This window comes from Mirounga angustirostris, unplaced genomic scaffold, assembly GCF_029215605.1.
Source record: "Mirounga angustirostris isolate CCGP_5_RB_7025 unplaced genomic scaffold, mMirAng1.0.hap1 SCAF_2, whole genome shotgun sequence".
In the NCBI taxonomy this organism is placed as follows: Eukaryota; Metazoa; Chordata; class Mammalia; order Carnivora; family Phocidae; genus Mirounga; species Mirounga angustirostris.
This window is the reverse complement of record NW_026991710.1, coordinates 167,712,589-167,734,082: the sequence shown is the minus strand read 5'-3', so window position 1 is coordinate 167,734,082 and position 21,494 is coordinate 167,712,589. Positions and strand designations below refer to the sequence as shown.

General features: G+C 35.5%; 1 protein-coding gene across 5 annotated transcripts in view; it reads right to left on the bottom strand.

The window, feature by feature from the left end:
* NSD3 (nuclear receptor binding SET domain protein 3) overlaps positions 1 to 21,494 on the bottom strand; it is a 121,004-nt gene that overhangs the window by 31,990 nt on the left and 67,520 nt on the right. For 4 of the 5 annotated variants that reach the window (XR_010409683.1, XM_064585533.1, XM_045879853.3 and 1 more), the window contains exons 6-12: positions 20,762 to 21,277; positions 18,401 to 18,527; positions 15,004 to 15,104; positions 12,829 to 12,874; positions 9,761 to 9,891; positions 9,251 to 9,379; positions 8,198 to 8,324 (exon numbers count right to left, since the gene is read on the bottom strand). Coding sequence is in view for 4 of the 5 variants with exons in the window: in XM_064585533.1 (XP_064441603.1) it covers positions 8,198 to 8,324; positions 9,251 to 9,379; positions 9,761 to 9,891; positions 12,829 to 12,874; positions 15,004 to 15,104; positions 18,401 to 18,527; positions 20,762 to 21,277 (1,177 nt within the window). In the remaining variant the exon portion in view is untranslated. Of the gene's footprint in view, positions 1 to 8,197; positions 8,325 to 9,250; positions 9,380 to 9,760; positions 11,925 to 12,828; positions 12,875 to 15,003; positions 15,105 to 18,400; positions 18,528 to 20,761; positions 21,278 to 21,494 lie in introns of those variants that run through there. The other variant, XM_045879857.3, reaches the window with a different exon arrangement.

Here is a 21,494-nt window from a genome sequence, read left to right as displayed (position 1 = left end):
ATATTCTTCTTAAATAGAAGCAGCGAATGACATCAAAGAGCTACTCCCCAAAGAGACTCTGCTATGTATAAGAATTTCACATACAAAAAAAGGCATTGAAAATAAATGGTTAAATTATAAGATTATTTACGTGCTCGCTTCGGCAGCACATATACTAAATTATAAGGTTATTTATTTAATTCATTTTTTAATTTTAATTTTAGTTCATTAACATACAATGCAATATTGGTTTCTGGAGTAGAATTCAGTGACTCATCACTTATCTACAACACCCAGTGCTCATTACAAAAAGTGTCCTTTTTAATACCCATCACCCATCTAGCCTATCCCCCACCCACCTCTCTCCATCACCCAGCAGTTTGTTCTCTACAGTTAAGAGTCACTTACGGCTTGTTTCCCTCTCTCCTTTTTTTCTTTGCCCCCTTCCCATATATTCATCTGTTTTCTTACTTGAATTCCACATATGAGTGAGATCATATGGTATTTGTCTTTCTCTGACTTATTTCACTTAGCATAATACACTCTAGCTCCATCCACATCATTGCAAATGGCAAGATTTCATTCTTTTTGATGGCTGAATAATATTCCATCACACACACACACACACACACACACACTACATCCCCCCCCACCAACTGTTTTATCCATTCATCAGTTGATGGACATCTGGGCTCTCTCCATAGTTTGGCTATTGTTGAAAACGCTGCTACAAACATCGGGGTGCACATATCCCTTCAAATCCGTATTTTTCTATCCTTTGGGTAAATACCTAGTAGTGCAGTTGCTGGTTCATAGGGTAGTTCTGTTTTTAACTTTTTGAGGAAACACCAAACTGTTCTCCAGAGTGGCTGCACCAGTTTGCATCCTACCAAGAGGGTTACCCTTTCTCTGCAACCTTGCCGACACCTGTTGTGTCTTGTGTTGTTAATTTTAGCCATTCTGACAGGTGTGAGGTGGTATCTCATCATGGTTTTGATTTGTATTTCCCTGATGATGAGTGATGTTGAGCATCTTTTCATGTTTCTGTTAGCCATCTGGATGTGTTCTTTGGAAAAGTGTCTATTCATGTCTTCTGCCCATTTATTAACTGGATTATTTGTTTGGGTGTGAGTTGTTAGGTTCTTTATAGATTTTGGATACTAACCTATCAGATATGTCATTTGCAAATATCTTCTTCCATTCTATAGGCTGCCTTTTAGTTTTGTTGATTGTTTCCTTTGCTGTGCAGAAGATTTTTATGTTGATGAAGTTCCAATAGCTCATTTTTGCTTTTGTTTCCCTTGCCTCCGGTGACATGTCCAGTAAGAATTTGCTAAGGCTGTGTTCAAAGAGGTTTCTTCCAGCATTCTCCTCTAGGATTTTGATGGTTTCCTGTCTCACGTTTAGGTCTTTCATCCATTTTGAATTTATTTTTGTGTATTGTGTATGGAAGTAGTCAAGTTACATTCTTCTGCATGTGGCTGTCCAGTTTTCCCAACACCATTTGTTGAAAAGACTGTCTTTTTCTATTGGATACTCTTTCCTGCTTTGTTGAAGATTAGTTGACCATTAATTGACCATTAGTTCTGGGTTCTCTATTCTGTTCCACTGATCTATGTGTCTCTTTTTGTGCCAGTACCATACTGTCCTGATGACCACAGCTTTGTAATATAGCTTGAAGTCCAGAATCGTGATGCCTCCAGTTTTATTTTTCTTTTTCAGGATTGCTTTGGCTACCTGGGGTCTTTTGTGGTTCCGTACAAATTTTAGGATTGTTTGTTCTAGCTCTGTGAAAAATGCTGGTAGTATTTTGATAGGGACTGCATTAAATGTGTAGATTGCTTTGAGTAGTACAGAAATTTTAACAATGTTTGTTCTTCTAATCCATGAGCATGGAATGCTTAGAAGGTTATTTAATAAATTTGGTAGAATAATTGATCATCAATTTGGAGATAAGGCACTAAAAACAATTTAGATCTTCAGTTCTCACTCTATAATAAAATCAATCCATAGAAAACCCAGAACAGAATTTTTCAACATATGAGAGTGGGAAGGTCTTCCCAACCAAGAATACATAAAAGATATTACCAAAGACAAAACAGATTCCATTAGTCACAATTTCCATATGTAAAACAGACATAAAATGAAAACTCATAATCCTAATGCAAAACACAGAAAATTACAGCTATACATCTTATTCAAATTGTAGTAAATCAAGAACAAAGAGAAAATATTAATATTATCCACAGAAAAGACAATGACCTTCAAAGAAGCAACAGTAAGACTGAGAGCTGACAGCAAAGGAAAAATGGAAGTCAGAAAACAATGGGATGTCATCTCCAAAGGGCTGAAAGGGCTGTTACTAAGTCAGCATTCTATATCCAGTGAAAGCACTCTTTTAAGAATGAAGTGAAATTAATATACATTGAGGAGGATTAAAAAACCCAAAAGTTGTTTTTTTGAAAAAGAGTTATAAAACTGGTATCTCTGGCAAGAGCGACTAATAAAGGGAGAAAAGGCACCAATATTAACAATACAAGAAATGGTACATCACTACAAATCTTACAACTATTAAAAAAATAAAAGGGTATCACTACATTTTTGCCAATAAATGAAAATTTACATGGATTCTTAGAAATTCATAATTACCAACACTCACACAAAAATAAATAGAAAAAATGAATAGTTCTATAAATTCTTTAAAAAATTGAAACCATAATTAAAAGCCTTCCTACAAAGAAAACTTTAAGCTCAGAAGGTTCTACAACCTGTCAAACATTTAAAGCTAGGATTAATGTCAATTAGAATAGAATAGGTAAAAAAGAAGGAACAGGGCAGATGTGGAAAAATACATGCCACAAAGATGACAAAGGATTATGTTTTGTTACAAAAAGAGTTCACATATGGAGAAAATATATGCAACATATAAGCAAAGGTAACTCAACAGGATTCATACAGAACTATAATTTAATACAGAAACAGAACAGCCTAATATAAAAGTGGGCAGGAGCACCTCACTGGCTCAGACAGTAGAGCATGTGACTCTTGATCTTGGGGTGATGAGTTCAAGCCCCACATTGAGCCAGAGGGCTTACTTAAAAATGACCAACTGAATGAATAAATAAAGTGGGCAGAATATGAAGAGGCAGTTTACAGAAAGCAGAAAGACAAACAGCCAATAAACATGTGGGAAAAAACCCTCAACTTCACTAGTAATCAGATAAATGATAATTAAACCCAAGTAACATTTAAAAAATTCATCAAATAAGAAAAAAAGAGTTTGATGATACAAACTGTTGAACAGGTACTCTGATATATTGCTAGTAGGAGTTCAGGTTGGAAGGAACTACCTTAGAAGGCTACATGGCAATATCCATTAATTGTACATTCACTTTCTGTGACCTAGAAATTCTGCTTTTGCTGTCTACGTTGGGAAGACTTGTACTTGTAAAAGGATATTGAATGAAGCACTGTTTGTAACTGCAAAGAACTGAAAGCAACTCAAATGTCCTTCAATAGGAGAATAGTTAAATAAACTGTAATATATGCACACTATGGAGCACGATGTAGCAATTAAATAGAATGTATTTGTATTGACATAAAAAGAGCTCCAAGATAGTGAAAAAAGCAAGCTGCAGAACAATTAATACATTTTTGTTACAATACACAAAAAATGTTACATACATACATGTGTTTGTGTGTACACACAATCTGCTTAAACTATAATTATAATATTTTCATAAGATTGTATATATATACTATTTGTGTAATTAGAAATAAATTTAAAATATTAACAAATGCAAAGAACATCTTTACCAGCACAATACACAAATGGACAAAACATGAACAGATCATTCACTAGAGACTCAATAAAGATAGAGAAAAAAATGTTTAGTTGTAAACAAAGAACTGCAAATTATAACAACATTTTTGTTATTTGTTTTGTTATTCTTTGAAGGTAATTGCCTTTTCTGTGGGTAATTTTCTGCCTCTTTTATTAGGATAGGAATTTTCATTGTGTGTCCATCTTACATACAGAATTTTAAGTGATTATTTACTGGCTATTTGGATATCATCTTTTGGAAAGTATTCAAGTCTTTTGCCCATTTTTCTTATAATGTTATAAAAAAATCTGAAAAAAAACGGAATAGTTTTTTTTTAATGGAATAGTTTTTTGTTTTGATTTTTTAGTTAGATTTTATTTTAAATTATTTTATATTAAAGTACCTGACCTCTACAAATTGGCTGAATTATAAATATTCTTTAAAATTAGTACTTAATTCTTTAAAATTAGTACTTATGATTATGATGTTCAAATGTGTATTTTTTAAACTGGCTTTGTTGTAAATAGAGTAGGGTTTTTCTGTTGTCTTGTTACAAATATATAATTTCAAATTATATATTAACATGTATGTAGATATGAAAGCGATAGTACTGTTTTAAAAATAACTTTTAGAAATTTAAAAATTAAAAGAATTTATTTTAAAGGTTAAGAGGTTTGCCTTTACAGCTTTGGCAAAATGCATAAATTGCCCTGTGTGTAAAAAATAAAAAAAAAAAAGCCTTCACTTGCATAATGATCAAAATAGGTCTAGTATAAATGAAAATTGTTATAACTAGTGACACTGTTATGCTAATAGCCGAACTATCAAACTCCTTTAAGACTTAAGTTTAGAGCCCTAGGAGATGAGTACTTCTAATATCCTCCCTTCTCAGTAGGACATGGTCTTCATTTATAATAATTAATAAGTAAACTTGATTGTATACATTTTATTCACAAGGTCAAATGAAAGTGCTTTCTTTCTAGAAATCACATTTGTCTTAAACGATAATAAGTGATAGTATAAGAACTTCTTAGGCATGTATCCTATATAATACTTTCTACGTACAAAGTATCTGCCTTTGATAAACAGAAGAAAACTTTCTAAATGACCTTAAACAATGGTTTGAAATTTTTACTCCTAATCTGTTGGAAGGGTAACAGATTAGTATCAAAGTAATGTTCATGTAATAATAAATAAAAGCAATTTTTTAAAGAGTTTATTTTTTTATTTGAGAGAGAGAGAGAGTGTGTGTGTGTGTGTATGAGCAGGGGAAGGGGCAGAGGGGGAGGGAAAGGGAAAGAATCTCAAGCAGACCTCGCGCTGAGTGTGGAGCCCAAAATGGAGCTAAATCTCATGACCCTGAGATCATGACCTGAGCCAAAACCAAAGAGTGGGATGCTCAACCGACTGAGCCACCCAAGTGTCACCCAAGAGCCACCCAAAAGCAATTTTTTAAAAATTAAAAAATAATTGTGTTTTAAACTGTGGTTAAAAATACATAATATAAAATTTACCATTTTAACCACTTCTGAATGTACAGTTCAGAACGTGAATTAAATACTCATTATTTTGCAACCATCACCACTATCTCCAGGAGTTTTTCATCATCCCATCCTGAAATTCTATACCCATTTAAATAATAACTCCCCATTCCTCTCTGGTAAAAACCAACAAAAAACAAAACAAAACAACAACAATAATCAAAAAACCACCTTGGTAAAAACTGCTCTACTTTCTGTCTCTATAAATTTGGCTACTCTAGGTAATTAATTCATATAAGTGGAATCAAATAATATTTGTCCTTTGTGACTACTGTATTTTGTTCACAATCATGTCCTCAAGGCTCATCCATGTTATAGCATGTATTAGAATTTCATTTTTTAAACTTCATTTTAAAAAACATTCTACTGCATGTACACAGCACATTTTATTTAACCATTCATTCATCAGTGGACACTTGGATCATTTCCACCTTTTGGCTATTGTGAATAATGGTGCAGTGAACATGGTGTACAAATATCTGTTTGAGTCTCTGCTTTCGGTTCTTTTGGGTATATACCCAGAAGTGAAATTGCTGGATCATACAGTAATTCTATGTTTAATTTTTTGAGGAACTGCCATACTATTTTCCACAGAGGTTGTATCATGTTACATTCCTGCTGACAGAACACAAAGGTTCCAATTTCTCCATATCCTGACCAACATTTTTTTTTTTTTAAATAATAGCCATTGTAGTGAGTATGGAGTGGCATCTCATGTGATTTTAATTTGCATTTCCCTGATTACTAATGGCGTTGAACATTTTTCATGTGCTTATTGACCCATTTGTAGATCTTCTTTGGAGAAATGTCTATCCAAGTCCTTTGCCCACTTGGGTTGTTTGGTTTTTTGTTGTTGAGTTGTAGTTCCTTATATTAATCCCTTTTCAGACATGGGATTTGCTAATACTTTCTCCCATTTTGTGGGTTGTTTTTTCAGTCTGTTAATGGTGTACCAGGTTTTTAATTTTGATAAAGCCCAATTTATTTTTTCTTTTGTTGCCCGTGCCTTTGGTGTTGTATCTAGGAAATCAATGTAAAATCCAATGTCATGAAGCTTTTCCCTTATGTTTTCTTCTAAGATTTTTATAGTTTTAGCTCTTATGTTTTGGTCTTTGATTCATTTGAATTAATTTTTGTATCCTGTTGTTAGGTAAAGGTTCAACTTCATTCTTTTGCATGTGGATATCCAGTTTTCCCAGCACCATTTGTTGAAGACTATCCTTTCCCATTGAATGGTTTTTGCACCCTTGTCAAAAAATCATTTGACCAAATGTGTGAATGTTTATTTCTGGGCTCCCTATTCTATTCCATTGGTTATACTTCTGTCTTCATGCCAGTACCATATTGTTTTAATTACTGTAGCTTTGTAGTCAATTCTTATTTTTCATATTAAAAAAATTTATTATTATTATTTTTGCTTTGTAGCAAATTTTTAAATCAGGAAGTAAGTCTTCCAACTTCGCTCTACTTGTTTTTAAAGCAAATTTCTCTTTTAAATTTTCTAATAGATGTGTGCCAAGTTAGATTATATCTAAACTTTGTTGGTAGAATTCTCCTCTGCTGGGTTCTAGAGTTAGGAGAAAAGCCCTCAGAGTATTCTAATACCATGAAACATGGTCCTTCCTATCAGTTTTTTTTTTTTTTTAAGATTTCATTTATTTATTTGACAGAGAGAGACACAGCGAGAGAGGAAACACAAGCAGGGGGAGTGGGAGAGGAGGAGCAGGCTTCCTGCTGAGCAGGGAGCCCGATGTGGGGCTCGAACCCAGGACCCTGGGATCATGACCTGAGCTGAAGGCAGATGCTTAACGACTGAGCTACCCAGGTGCCCCTTTATCAGTAGTTTGTATCAGAGATTGCAACTTAAGTGCTTAAGGGGCCAGGTAGATTACATAAATGCCTGGAGTGATAGGATTTTAGAAAAGGGAATGGTAGGGAATGTGGGGAACTAGGAATACGTGCCTGTTCCATGTTCACACATCGAAAACACATTTTGAAGGCCAAATAAAACAATGGGTAGATAATCTGACCTTTAGGCTGCCAGTTGGCAAACTGTTCAAAAATTTTACTGCAGAGTCTAAATGTGATAAATAAAAATACAGGGGAACATACAAGTTATATGTTCAAAACAGCTTTTATAGCTTAATTTTTACATGTGTTATGTATGTGTCTGTTTCATATGACTACGAAATACAGTCTTCACCCTACTTAGTCAAGGTGGTAGAAGGCAACAGTAAAGAGTAAGGACTCTGGGGTTAAGCTACTTCCTGGATTTAAATCCCAGTTTCATTATATGTTGTCTTTTGACGTTGGGTAAAGTGTTCAACTTTCTTTCTCTGCAAATTGTTTTGATCAGTAGTAGTCTATACGAGGCAGGGGGATAAGAAAAAAATGGTGAATCCAAAACTTCCAATGTCTAAAAAACAATTTCCAGTAGCTGCACCTTTCCAATAAAAATATAATCACCATGGTTATAGTTCGTGATTGATGCTTATTCCAGTCTATTAAAGTCAAGGGACTTTTTATTTAACACAAAACTCTCACACCCATCTAAAAAATAATTCAATCTACTTATTTTGCATAGTTGTTTCGATAAAACACAAATCCATCTCAATGATTTCATAGATTTTACAGTAAAAGCACCAGTAGGAGGAAATTTGACAATAATATTGCTAACTACTCTTTTGATCTTAGGAATCCCAATCCCTGAATGGTCTTAATTTGTTGAAATATCTACGGGAGTGGAGAATGAGAGCTACATAAAAGTGGTAAGAGAATTAGATGTCATGGGGGCTGGCATGGCACATTCCTCCCTACCTGTCTTTTCATATCTATCAAACTAAGTAAACTTACCGGTTTTACATTCCACGCAGATGAACTTTCCATCAGGGAGTGATGCCAATCCCAGGCACTCCAGGTGAAAGTGTTTGCAGCACTCTCCCTCACAAGGAATCAGAGGGTCACCAGAGCTTTCACAGATCTGTAACATGGCAAAAAGCAGTAGTTCTAAAACTTTAGCAGGCATCAGAATCACTTGGAGGGCCTTTTAAGACACAGATTACTGGATTCCTCTTCCACAGTTGCTGATTCAGCAGGCCTATGGTAGGGTCCAAGAATTTGCATTTCTAACCAGTATCCTGACAATGTTGATGCTGCTGGTCCTTGGCCCTCACTTGAAGAATCACTGAAGTTAATTTCTTATTTTTATTTTTTTAAAGTTTTAATTTTAATTCCAGTTAGTTAACACAGTGCTATATGAGTTTCAGGTGTATAATACAGTGATTCAACAATTCCATATATCACCCGGTGCTCATCATGACAAAAATAATAAAAACATAGGAAGACTCCTATATTTAATACATTAAGGAAAAAAAAAAAGGAAAAAAAGAACCACTGAACTAGATAACTATTTCCAGACCCAATATGGTATAAAGTTTAACAGGCATACTTGATCTTCCATGATTCCTTCTTTGGAATGTGCAATACTTTAACTTTTCTTCACAGGGCAAAACAGTATTTTTCAAAAAGGGTAAATACACATTAAAAAAGGCAATACCAACTTAAATTTAAGAAAATGTTTTTTGAAATAAATCATCTGCCATTTACTTTTTTCGTAAGTAAGCTCTAGGCCCAACATGGGTCTTGAACTCACAACCCCAAGGATCAAGAGTTGCATGCTCTACTGACTGAGCCAGACAGGTGCCCCCCATTTACTTCTAATTAAAAACTGAGTATCACAATGAAGATGGGCACTTGCATGTGCAGAAGAGACCCAGAAAAGGCTTTAGGACCTATAGCTTTAAAGTAATATAATTTAGAAAGATATTACTCTGTCCAGCAGGAGGTTAATTGTATTATCGGTGGAATATTACAGCAATTATTTCAAGCTATCCGTCGCTTGCCTACCTGACACACAGTGTCCTTCTTACTGACTCCAACACCTCTTCTTGACAAACTTGAATCCACGGACTGCACATCAGAAACATCTACATCTGCAGTAGCGGAAGGGCTATCTACTTGCTTTCCAAAGCCTACCTACATGGAAAACATAGCACTTTTTAAGAAAAATAAAACAAAAATTTCCTCCAAGTGAGGAGCTATGAAAATCCTAGCAAGATATGCTCAAATAAACCTTGATATCTCTTTTTTGTTTCTTTCTTTGTAAAAACCCCTGGGTACCATATACCTGATGTTTTGAGAAAAATTATCGTTAAAATTTACAATACAGAAACTATGTTTCTCTTACATAAGAGATCAGCAAAATTAAGACATTTGTAAATTACAAAATAACCAAAATGATTTGTTCCCTGAGTATTTAAAAAATTCCCCAATCTCCCCAAATAAGTCAGGCAAAGCATTTTGTTCATCTTGCAAAGCAAAAGAGAGCACTGTGCCCCGAGCCTTGAACATATTTACCTGCAGGTCACTCAGTCCTCTAGAATCGGAGTCAGATGTGTCTCTGTATGCTGAGCTAGTCATTTCTACATCAGTTGAGGCGCGACTCCTTTTCTTTAGAGGTTTACAGGAATCTGAAATCTCGCTGGCACCTTAATACAACATACTGAAATTAATCCTAAAATAGTGCTTAAGGTTTGTTGTTTTCATTTTTTTTTTTTTGTGGGAGATTCCTTCTTTCCCCAAACTCATCTGTAGTGTGAAAAAAGCACAGCTCTCTTTGTAATACTGAAGTCACGAGTCAAAACTTCAGAAGCTTCTGACCTTCCTGATAGTGAGTGATTTAATTTACAACCGCTCTATTAAAACATTTAATTCAGTGCTCCTGCTCTAAAGCTATTTTCAGTCAACAGAGCCCAAGTTCCAAGCTAAAAACCAATTCTATCAAAACTACAGGATAGCCGATTGATTTGGAGCAATCCAAAGAACCATTCAATTTGGAGGGGGAAGACATAAAACCCAACACACTGTGTAGCTTACAAATATGGTCGCAGAGACATCTCCATCTTGTTTTTATTAGGGATGTGACAAATCTTTGATTTGTATTCGATTCGTACACGGATAGTGCCATTTTCCCCCGAATTTTGCAATTCAGTTGATTATTGCCCCCCGAATAAATTTTGGATGTTCATAATTGTTCATCTGAGACTTCCTTGGTGAAGTGGCATTTATTGTGACCATTAACAAGTGCTGCAGCACATCTACATATGTCATGCCATTTAGGAGGCACATTGCTGAGGGTTGTAACGGACAATCAATGTTCAAGTGCAGCCAAATCACGAAGAGCTGGATGAGAGGCCTCTATGTGGAATTTGTGCGGGAAGGAATAAATATGAAAAAAAAAAAAAAGGCAGAGAATAGTGTGGAATTTTTTTAAAACTGTGTGTAATACAAATCCAGCCAAAACAATAGTGCAAAAAGTTACAAAGCAACAATCTCTTGGGCTAATGCAGTATAGGCTATACAGAAACAGCCACGATGAAATGTGCAGATCAGGCACGGTGAATACCAGGGAACCAAGGAGACGGTTAATATTTCAACCCACAGTTTGTGTTTTGGATTTTTTTCCCCCAAAATTTCCATACAACAAACAGACATCTAGATCAGCCCAGCAAGCTATGGTGGAAGTGTGCAGTCCAGAAGAGACCATGGAGAAACAAGTCTCCTGAGGCCATGAAGATCCGCAACAGGCTGAGTGAGAGTAGCACTTGGTATATAGCCATGTTCTGTGGTGGAGGATGTGGGCCTCTTTAGACTGCTCAGATTACTGGAACCTTGTTATCACATCCCATTCTACAAGTTTTTTCACTGAATGTTTCCTTACATCTATAAATGAGGGTGCCTGCCCATGTTAACGCTGATTAAAAAACACAAGTACACAAATCTATCTCCTTCATTGCTGGTGTGTGGACCCAGAACACCACCACAAAGTATTTCCTTGGCCTAAAAGATCACTGGATTAACAAGGAGTTTTAACAGAGGAACAGGAGTGCTGTACTGAGAGGCTTTCGAAGGGAAAACACAGGTACCGCCATTTCCGATGAGTTTCTGAAAATGCTAGAAAAATGACAGACTGCCAAAGACAGCTGCCATGCTGTTCTCCATGATAACGGCACTAATATTAAAAAAAATAAGAGCTTTTAATGATTGTAATGTATACAGTTTGGGCTGTTTGGCAAAACCCTGCAGATGTGCATTAATGATGCTTTATTTAAAAACAAAAAACAAAAAAACAAAAACAGTCCATGTTGAAATTGATCAGTGTAAGTTAAACGGTGGTTTTTAGGCTGGACCCATGATTTAAGCTGTACCCATCCAGCTCAGACCGAAAAAAAAAAGAAAAAAAAAAGAAAAAAAAATCATCTGAATGTTAAAGCAATCGTTCAGAGTCTTGAAGAAGAAACCAGGCAGGAAAATGCCAATAATGATGATTGGCGAAATCAAAATTGAAAACAAAGAAACTGTTTATCGAGCCGCCGACAAAGAAATCTTGCATGGAGACTCCAAGTCTGGAGTTTCTGGGATGAAATTGTACAGGAATCTCAGTCCACAGTTTCCTCAATCGCTGCGGAGACGGAGCTGTCACTGAATCTGACAGAGCCCTGCACTCCCCGGTCCGCCGACCCTGTGGAATGGTGGAAACACAACGCAATCAGGCCTCCTAATCTCGCAGCGATCGCGATGTCTTTTCTTGGAGCTCCGCCAAGCAGTGTTCCCTCCGAGAGGCTGTTCAGTTCTGCTGAGGATCTCCACGGAGACCATCGCTGCAGACTTCTCCCCGAGAATGCAGAGAGGCTGGTGTTTTTTTTTTTTTTTTAAATAATGCAATTTGCCCAGAGTAAACTACAGGTATTAAATACAGTTTGAATGATCTCACCAAAAACGCACGAATCATGCTATGGAGTTTGTACTGTAGTCAAATTGCACACAGAAAATACGGATATAAGTTTAAGGTTTCTTAAACTTTGTGCATATCTCAAATAGATTCGCATAAGGTCATCTAATAATGGCCATAAATATGCTACGAATCATTTTAATTAAAAAAAAAAAAGATTTTACAGCACTGTCAAAATAAACGTGGCAAGATTTTTTTTCAATCAGGTTGTCTTGTCTGATTTGTCATAGTCCATGTTTGACAAACATTAATAGCTACTATTCGGTATTCAGTCGAATACCAAAAAAAATGGATTCGTCACATCCCTAGTTTATAAACCAGTGAAACCCCAGAATCTTATGGAGAAAAGTTGGAAACAGTATCAAGTCTACATGGTGTTCTCCAATTTACAAAAACAAGTAAGACTTTACACATGGAGGTACAGAATAAGATCAACTCTAAAACACACACACACACACATACATACATACACACACACACATACCAGGAAATACTTCAGTTTCACATAAATTTTTGACTGAAGAGCAACAACAGTGATTTACAGAGACAAACAAAAATACATGAAGTACAAATAAGTAATTCTTAAAAATTGGTTTTAATCAAGGAAATGCAAGGCAACATTATAGTAACTCACCTTTCTGTAATCCAGTCTTCACTGTAGCCTGAGGAACTGTTTCAACCTGTTTGGACAGAAAAATATACCATTAACAAGGAATTTTTTTTTTTCACTTTTAATTAACAGAGGGAAAAAAACAATACTTCCATCAATCTAAGTAATGATGAGTGATTAATGTATCTGAAATCTGAACTCCGTCCCATCTTCTGGGTAAAGTTCTCTGTCTCAAGGTCAGGGAGGGTTTAAATCCTAGCTGCCTATGCTGAATTCCAAGTGACAACACACAGCCACATGCTCTCTAGCAAAGACTTTTCCCACCATTCCCTTGGTATATGAAGAGAACAAGAATCCTTTCCTCAGTGTCTGGGAGGCAGGAGAGGGGTTGTTTCTGCAACCAGCCCCAATGTTGCTATAAACCCCTCCCGCCCCAAAGACGTTAGGATAAATTTTTACTTACTATGATACTCAGGTTAATGTAACTCACGCCACTTTAAGACCCTTCCGCGCCTGCACTCACAGCTAAGTTGCTGGGAATCAGGACCCTCTCTGTAGAGAGTGCTACAGGGCTCCATACAGCTGGAAGCTCAATACTTTTGCTGCTAGTACAAACTTAAGAAAATAAGTTTGTGATATTGCAAAAGCACTTTCTTGAGTGTCTTATGAACAGTGTCTTGATCCTACATTAGGAGAGCGAGATCAGAAGTTATTCTGCCAATGTATATGTAAAACACGTGGTAATTTGAGGCTTGAACCATTGGAATTAAAGAAAGGATGCTGTTTGGAGGAGTTCCTGTTTTAGCTATGAATTGAATTTTATGTTTCTTTAAGATGTGGTGAGATATGCATGTTGAAACACATTTTGTAAATATTTAAGGATTGTTCTAAGCTTTTTAAAAAAAATTTTTATTTTTTTTACAACAGGTAAAAAAACATACAACAGAAGCGCTTTTATAAGATACAATTAGTAATACAAATATAAAATCTTCTAAACAATCACTGTTATTGTTCTACTACTAACTATAACACAGTGGCATTAACAATTTGTCCCGCTTTTTATACTCATTCTGCTTATTAATTTTAAACTGGTCACAGACTGAATTTGGGAACCAGCTGGAAAAATCACAACCTTGTTTTGGTAATTAATGCTATAGATTTGCAAGAGCTTAGAAAGATTTTTTGGAATATAATTTCCTAAGTATGAAAGTTAATTATGGTGAATGAGTGACAAATTAGTATATTATTTAAATTTTAGTTAAATATTTCTGGGAAAATTGTTTTACATGCTTGGAGATACCATAGAGCACCCACAAAATCACCTTTTAAGTTTGGAAATTTAAATTATGAAGGAAATAATTTGAATAGAAAAGTCCACACTTCCATATTAAGTGGTTTTAAAAATATAAAGCTTATTGGAATACTATTCAGAATTCTTTTTTGTTTAACAGCAGCTGTCTGGGCTATAAAAAATGGATATTCTTCCACTTTAAAAAATTTGGAAAAATTCTTATTGTGAGTTTAATTTCAAGGAATAATGGTTTCTAAAAATTTCTTTGAACAGGTAATTTCATATGCGTATTACTACATTGATTACACTGGTTTAATACCCTTCAGTCAAATCTCCCTCCTCTTTTTTGTTTTTACTTAAATGGTGTTTCTGATAACCCAATCACAGGTGAGTGCCAATCCACTGGGAAAATAACATTCCAAAAAATCTGTGATACCAACAGAAAAACCAGATCATCTATGATTATCTGTGTCTTAAATAGAACTCTCATAGTTAAATTAATTAGATTTGTTTAGAAAATAAAAACAATACATACCAGCAGCTTAAACAAAAAATCAAAATTTAAAAGGGCAGGGGGGACTCAATGATGGTTCCAAATAAAAATCATGAAAACATGAAATCACTTTGCTCATAACAGAAATTTCAAAATAAATGTGAGGAATTCTTTAAGAGTCTTGTACCACTGGCTTCCCATCTCCTGAAGCCTATTTTCTGTGAAAATGCTTGAAGCAGAATCACAGGGATGGTTGTATTAGAATTAGGCACTGGAACTCACCAGGACAGAAGCATAAGATAGTCCAGAAAAAGGAAACCCAGTTTGGGGAAAGTTTCTCTTTCTTTTAAGAAACCAAATAAGCCACAACATTTACAAATACAATGTTTTAACTCTCTACATGTAGGAAGCCAACCTGCTCCTTTTTGATCTTCTTCTTTGGCACAACCTCAGTGGATTTCTCTGATTCAGAACGAGTTCTAATCGATCTTCTCTGTTGCTTCTTTTCTACTGAGCCTAAGAGATGATTTAAAGGAACAAAAAAAACTCATTTAAGGATGACTTGACATTCATGTAATTAAGATTTGACCCAATTCCCTGCTTTTCTTATCCATTACTTTGTTTTCTAATTGTAATTGTTTTGTTTTACTTTTGGTCTTTCAATTATAAATCACTAAAAATTCAGTCAGTATTACATATTTTTAATTTTAACAAATGAATTAAACTAATTCTATATGTAAAATGTTTAGTGGTGCTTGGTGTACCTGTATGAGTTTTTGCTACTGTTATATTATTAACAAAAACAGAGGAAAAAGGCACAAAGATGTGGCCAAAACCAAATCATTAATTTGGATGTCAAGGGACTTGTTACGCTTTAGAAATAATGAGTTATGAAAAACTTTTTGAAACAAGTTAGCAAGGTTTTTCATGTTAAATAGTAAAACAGAAACTAAGTAATACTTTTAAACAGTAAAATTCTTTGGAAGTAAACAGAAAAACAACTCACATGGACCCCATTTTGGACAGGATAAAACTTAGAATGAGGACCACCATTAGAAAGAACACTAAGTCAGGAATGATTCATTCTGCAATCCTGAGAAGGAACGATGCCTGCAGCACAGCTGTTCTCCATCTTCTCAGCGCTAGGACCACCTACATGGTCCTTCCTACATAATAATCACCCTTCCACACCTTGCCAAGGGAGATAGCTCTTATCAAAGCAGGCAGAAGCTACTTCAGTAAAACCTTCCACATTACCTTTATATTTTGTGGTTTCATTGTTCTTGCCTATGTATAAATGGTTTCCTTCCTTAGTTCAAAGCCAAAATAAAGAAGGATCGCACTATATCTGTTTTGGGGAAGAAGGAGGTAGTGTGATACTAATATATTGTTCCTGAGCTGTGTTGATTTCTAGCAGAAAAGTCACAAATTAAGGTGTTGGCTCCTTCCTTCATGCTCACTCTGCTTTACACTGATGGAAATGTTCACTAAGACAACAGATATCCTACCCTCACAGGCACCTGAGTATCCCAGAAATCCAGACTTTAATATAATCAAATCATCAATATTCAAGTACCTACCAGGAAAGAGGAAAATGAAAATAGAACTGCTTAAAACAAACAAAATAGCTTTACTTGTTTTGATGATGACAACATGACTTCCATTAAGTACAGACGGTATTTGATCTACTATCTTATAGGAAATAAGGCAACATGACTTCTTATAATTGTTCTGAAAGCTACCCGAAGAACACATAAAATCTACTACATTTAAAACCACTAAAAAGTACTACATTCTTGTCTTGAGAGAAGGTGAGCGTCTCTGAACTTGGAAAATAGCTTAGAAATCTAGTATAAAGGCAAATACAATTCTTCAAATCACAGAAATTAGCAGTGCCACACACTCTACGTGCCCCCTAAACTTACTAAGAAAAGGCTCAAGAATTCTAAGTAGTTAACACCAACCGAGATGATACAACTGGTTCCTGAAAGGAGATAGTCTTTTCTCTCACTTTTCAACTACTGAAGTTATTTCCACAAGAAGCAAAATGGTCATTTAAAAAGGCAAAATACGCTCGCTGGTAACCAAATTTAAACCAAGGTCAAAGCTTTAAAGCACTCATTAATTTACACCCTAAATATAGCGCCTGCCTACAGAAGAAACTGAGCTTTTTCCAGATATAAAGAATTAGAACCTTCCACTTAAAAAAAAATTTCATGGCAAAACTTAAATATTACAGCGAAAAGACTACGTGAAAAGAAAACGTTCAGTAGCTGAGGGGAAGGAAAAAAATAAACTCTATTAAAAATAAAAGTATACTATTTAAGATCAATCTAATATGAAGAGTTTATTTTCTCCCTGAATAGGAGAATGTAGATATTTAAATAAAGATCCCCCCTAGGCTAAGTATCACACTTAAATCAGATCAATCACAACAGTTTAATGTAAAGAAAGATAACAAAATTGATGTACCTGACTGGAGAGCTGAGGCCAAAAGATTCTTTTAATCTTCAAAGAAGGGAACAAATGTTTTCAATTATGGCTAATTAATGCAAAATTGTTTAAGTCCATTTATTCATTTCTTTAACATCATAATTTCATTTTTTTATACAGTATTGTGAAATGATACAAGTTGCAAATCTGGTTCTGGACTTTGCTACTCTCTCCTTATTTTAATGCAGCTTCCCTTCCCAACTCAAATTTGGATAAAGGCATAATGTTTTGTATGCCCCATATGCCCCATCTCCCTTGCTACCACCTCTCCCTGTCTTGTAGCCCCCTTCACATTTTTTTTAAAGAAAGCTAGCCCAAGTTCTTTCCTGAACAGTGATTGCTTTTATTTTAGCTCTTATAATAATAAGAATCTTACTCAAAGTTTCCCTTACAAAAATATTTGCCCCTTCGTGCCACTCAATCACAATTCTGCCTGAGTTACTACTGATTCAAGGCTACTACCTCAGTTCTCAAGACTTTAATCCTTCTAGAAAATTACTCGATCCCTTCTTTGATATGATTCCAACATTTTTTTAAAAGAACAAGGTGAAACAAACTTGTTTCTCCTAAACTAAAATTCCAAATGACCAAACCAGTTGACAATCTAACTCTTTGCTTGATGGCTGTACGAAACAGTAATACTGTTATATAAACCAAACCCACCAGACCCTCAGTTAAACTATAAGATTCTTAGTATGTCAGTCCCTTAACAAAAATTACTTTGACCATTCCAAAGGCATAACCTTATATAGGCATTTCTATTTTAAACAAGAATAATATAGTTTGATTTTCAATTCATGGTATCTGTTAATCAGAGAACAGATTATAATATATAAATTATAATAGGAGAGTTAGGCCCTAGTCCCCTACTTACTAACATCTAGTACACCTAAGAATAATAAAAAGAACATGGGCATCTGAAAATTAGTTTCTAGTAAGAGATGAAAGAGGAAATGGTAAGAATGTGTTAATAGTGCTAGAAAAGTAAAGCTGTTATTTTCATGCAAAGAGAGATAATCAAATGGTGCATTTACTCAGATGTGTACAGATTTCATAACTATACACTTTTAATTACAAAGCCTTATTACTTAAACTCCTATAGGAAAAATAACTTACTATGAATAAAGCTCCCTAGCCCCTTAACCGTTCTTTCCTATTGAAGTAACTACTTTTATAACTCAATTTTTTTAATGTAATTTGATTTTGATAACTGAAAATTTCTTAGGAACACAGCTACTATATAATAGCAGAACAGAACTATGACCTCTCAAAATACATATATACCCTACTATATACTATACTCTTCATTCCTTACCCACCTGTAGGACCAGATGTTGCTTCAGGAGATGATATATTCTGAGTTGCCTTTTCATTTCTCTGGTTTGGTGTAGAAATTATAAGTCTGTCCTGTCCTCTGACGCTTATTTCCGTTTTGTTACCAATTCCCTTTAAAATAAGACAAAATAAAAAACAGCTGATTACCAGGCAAATGGCGTCGTTGGCTTACAAAGACAGCTTAAGATGGTCATGATTTGCTTGAATTTTACACGGTCTTTGCAGTTAATTTATCATCTTCACCATTACCAGAGCAATTTTATTAAGTCATCAGGATGTATTCTAAAATGTACGAGATTATGTGAGAAAAAAAAAAAACGACTCCACATGAGGCATATCACTAAAAAAATGAAACCGTATCACCTAGTTTTCTGTCAAAACCAAAATGTTTTCTGGTCTGAATAGTCTCTCCCGTTACCTCATCACAGGAAAAGAACTGGAGTCATTCTCATTTGGTTAAGTACCCTACTACACTCATGTCTTAAAAGACAAGAATATCCTTAGGTACAGAAATTTGACATTCATGATGACCAAAATGTGTACCCAATAAGCAACTTGAAGCAGATAGAAGGCAGTTACAATTATAGCTCTGTCTCATTTTAGGTATTTTTAATACAATGAAATAAAGGAGTGTTTTGTAAATATTTGTATTTTTAAGATGTTCATTTTAAAAAGATCAGTTTTGGGACGCCTGGGTGGCTCAGGTAGTTAAGTGTCCAACTCTTGATTTTGGCTCAGGTCATCTCAGGGTCATGAGATTGAGACCCTACCCCCCCACTCCATGCTCAGCGGGGAGTCTGCTTGAGATTTCTCTCTCTCCCTCTGCCCCTGCCTGCCTGCCCCTCATGTGTGGGGGCACTCTCTCGCTAATAAATAAATCTTTTTCCGAAGTTTAAATAAATAAACAAAAGACAACTTTATCTCAAATTTCATTTAAATTGCACTCTTTGGAGTGGGGTGACAAAGTTTGATTTGTATATCCAAATGCAGATAAAATCTAGCTCCAAGAATGAAGCCAATTTGCATTAAAAAAAGATGCAGAGTATTCGTTTGCTATTCCAAGCTGTCAGTAGAACCAAGTGGAGCCTGTAACTTAAGCCTTTCTTTTTTTAAAGATTTTATTTATTTATTTGAGAGAGAATGAGAGAGAGCACAAGAAGGGGGAGGGTCAGAGGGAGAAGCAGACTCCCTGCTGACTCCCTGCTGAGCAGGGAGCCCAATGCGGGACTCTGATCCTGGGACTCCAGGATCATGACCTGAGCCAAAGGCAGTCGCTTAACCAACTGAGCCACCCAGGCGCCCTCTAACTTAAGCCTTTCCAAGTAGTCTAGTCTTACTGAAATCAGCTGAACCTACAGTCAGAAACAAACTAATAGAGAACCCTTGTACTCCTCTCTAGTAAAATAGTATCACTTGAGCACAAGGTGTCGCATATAAGTGTTCAATCACTAAATTCTACAGCTGAAACTAGTATTACACTGTATGTTAACTACCTGGAATTTAAATAAAAACTTGGAAAAATATATCACTGATGAGGCATACTTTAATTATTTTCATGTGCATATGACAATGTTAGGAAATAAGCAGAGTTCTTTAAAAGCACACACCCACGAGGTGCCGCTAAATTGAATTCACAAGCCCACAACTGTGGTAAGGATTTGGAGGACAGTGAAGAGGTATGTGGAATAAACATTACAAATGTTATGACACAATTTTAAAGTCTAAAAGCTAAAATATAAGTGCCCTAAATGGAGGTTCAGGGCTGGCTGATGGAGATACTCAATTTGAAGAGGTATTTTCACCCCATTACCCACGCTATCACCACAGTTAATTGTTACAGAACAAACACAGTTCTGGAATTTCTCTTAAATGCATTAGCTATCCAAAGTGAACATGAGTCTAACAAAATTGCCGGTGCAACCAAACAGATCAGCAGGTATAATTATTACAATGGTTAATTCAGATAACTGACAAAAATAATATAAGAAGAAGCACACTTTGCAGCTAAGAAAAACTAACTATACAAACTGGAAACAGGCAAAGTGCCGAGTTTTTTTCCAAAACTTTAGGGAGTTAAGCTCAATTTTGGCTGCACAGCTCAAGATTAATCTAGTACAGATGGGGATATTACAAAAGAGGGAAAAAAAGAAGGAAAACATAGCCTTTTTGCTTGTCTTTTTTGCCCCCTCTTAAACACAGTAAACTCACTGTACATTTCAAATGCAGCGGATAAAAGGGTATTTAAATCATGACTTTGTCTTGTTTGTAGGGTTTCTTTTTAAATGCTAAGGTTGACTACTTATTAAATAATGTTCCCCCAAAACACCCATGAAAAAAGGAGGTACCTTCGTTGAATAAACAAACTGATCAATAAATTTCCCATCTCCTGTAGCGTTCTGAAGAGCAAACACTTGTTCAATCTTCACAACCGGAGACATGTTACACTTCTGCAAATCCAGGCTCCCTTTGTGCATTGTAATGGAAGCTGGTAAAGATTTCCTCGCAGCAGCCGTTTTCCAGGCTATTTTAACAGGAGGTGGTTCTTCTTCTTCCACACTTGTGTGCCGCCTCTGGCTCTGTCTCCGAATTTCAGTACTTGAGAGAGAGGAGGCCACCTCACCTGCATTGGTCTGTTCTGGCTGAGTATTCAGCACTGACCTTGGTCTTCGGGTTTTCTTAACTTCAGCTTTGGAGGCAACATTCTTTTTTGCTTGGGACAAAGCCTCCTCAGGCTGTTTATCAATATAGATAAAAGTATACTGTTCTATTCTTTCCTCTCGGGTCATTTTCAATGCCTTCTCTGCATGGGCAATGCCAATATCCCACTGAGCACGTTCTCTCTGAGGTCGGGGTTTCCGAATCTAAAAAAAGACCCAGGCATATAAAAGACACAGGCATGATCAGATACTCTTCAATCTAATTGGTACATTTAAACCAATATGTATTTCCCATGTGATCCTGTCATCTTTCCAGGTAACATAAATAAATATCTTCAGGTTCTTCAGTCAAATACATGAAATGTTCTAACTCCCTAACTTTGGTAAGTCAGTATTACTATCAGATGATATGCAGGTCTAC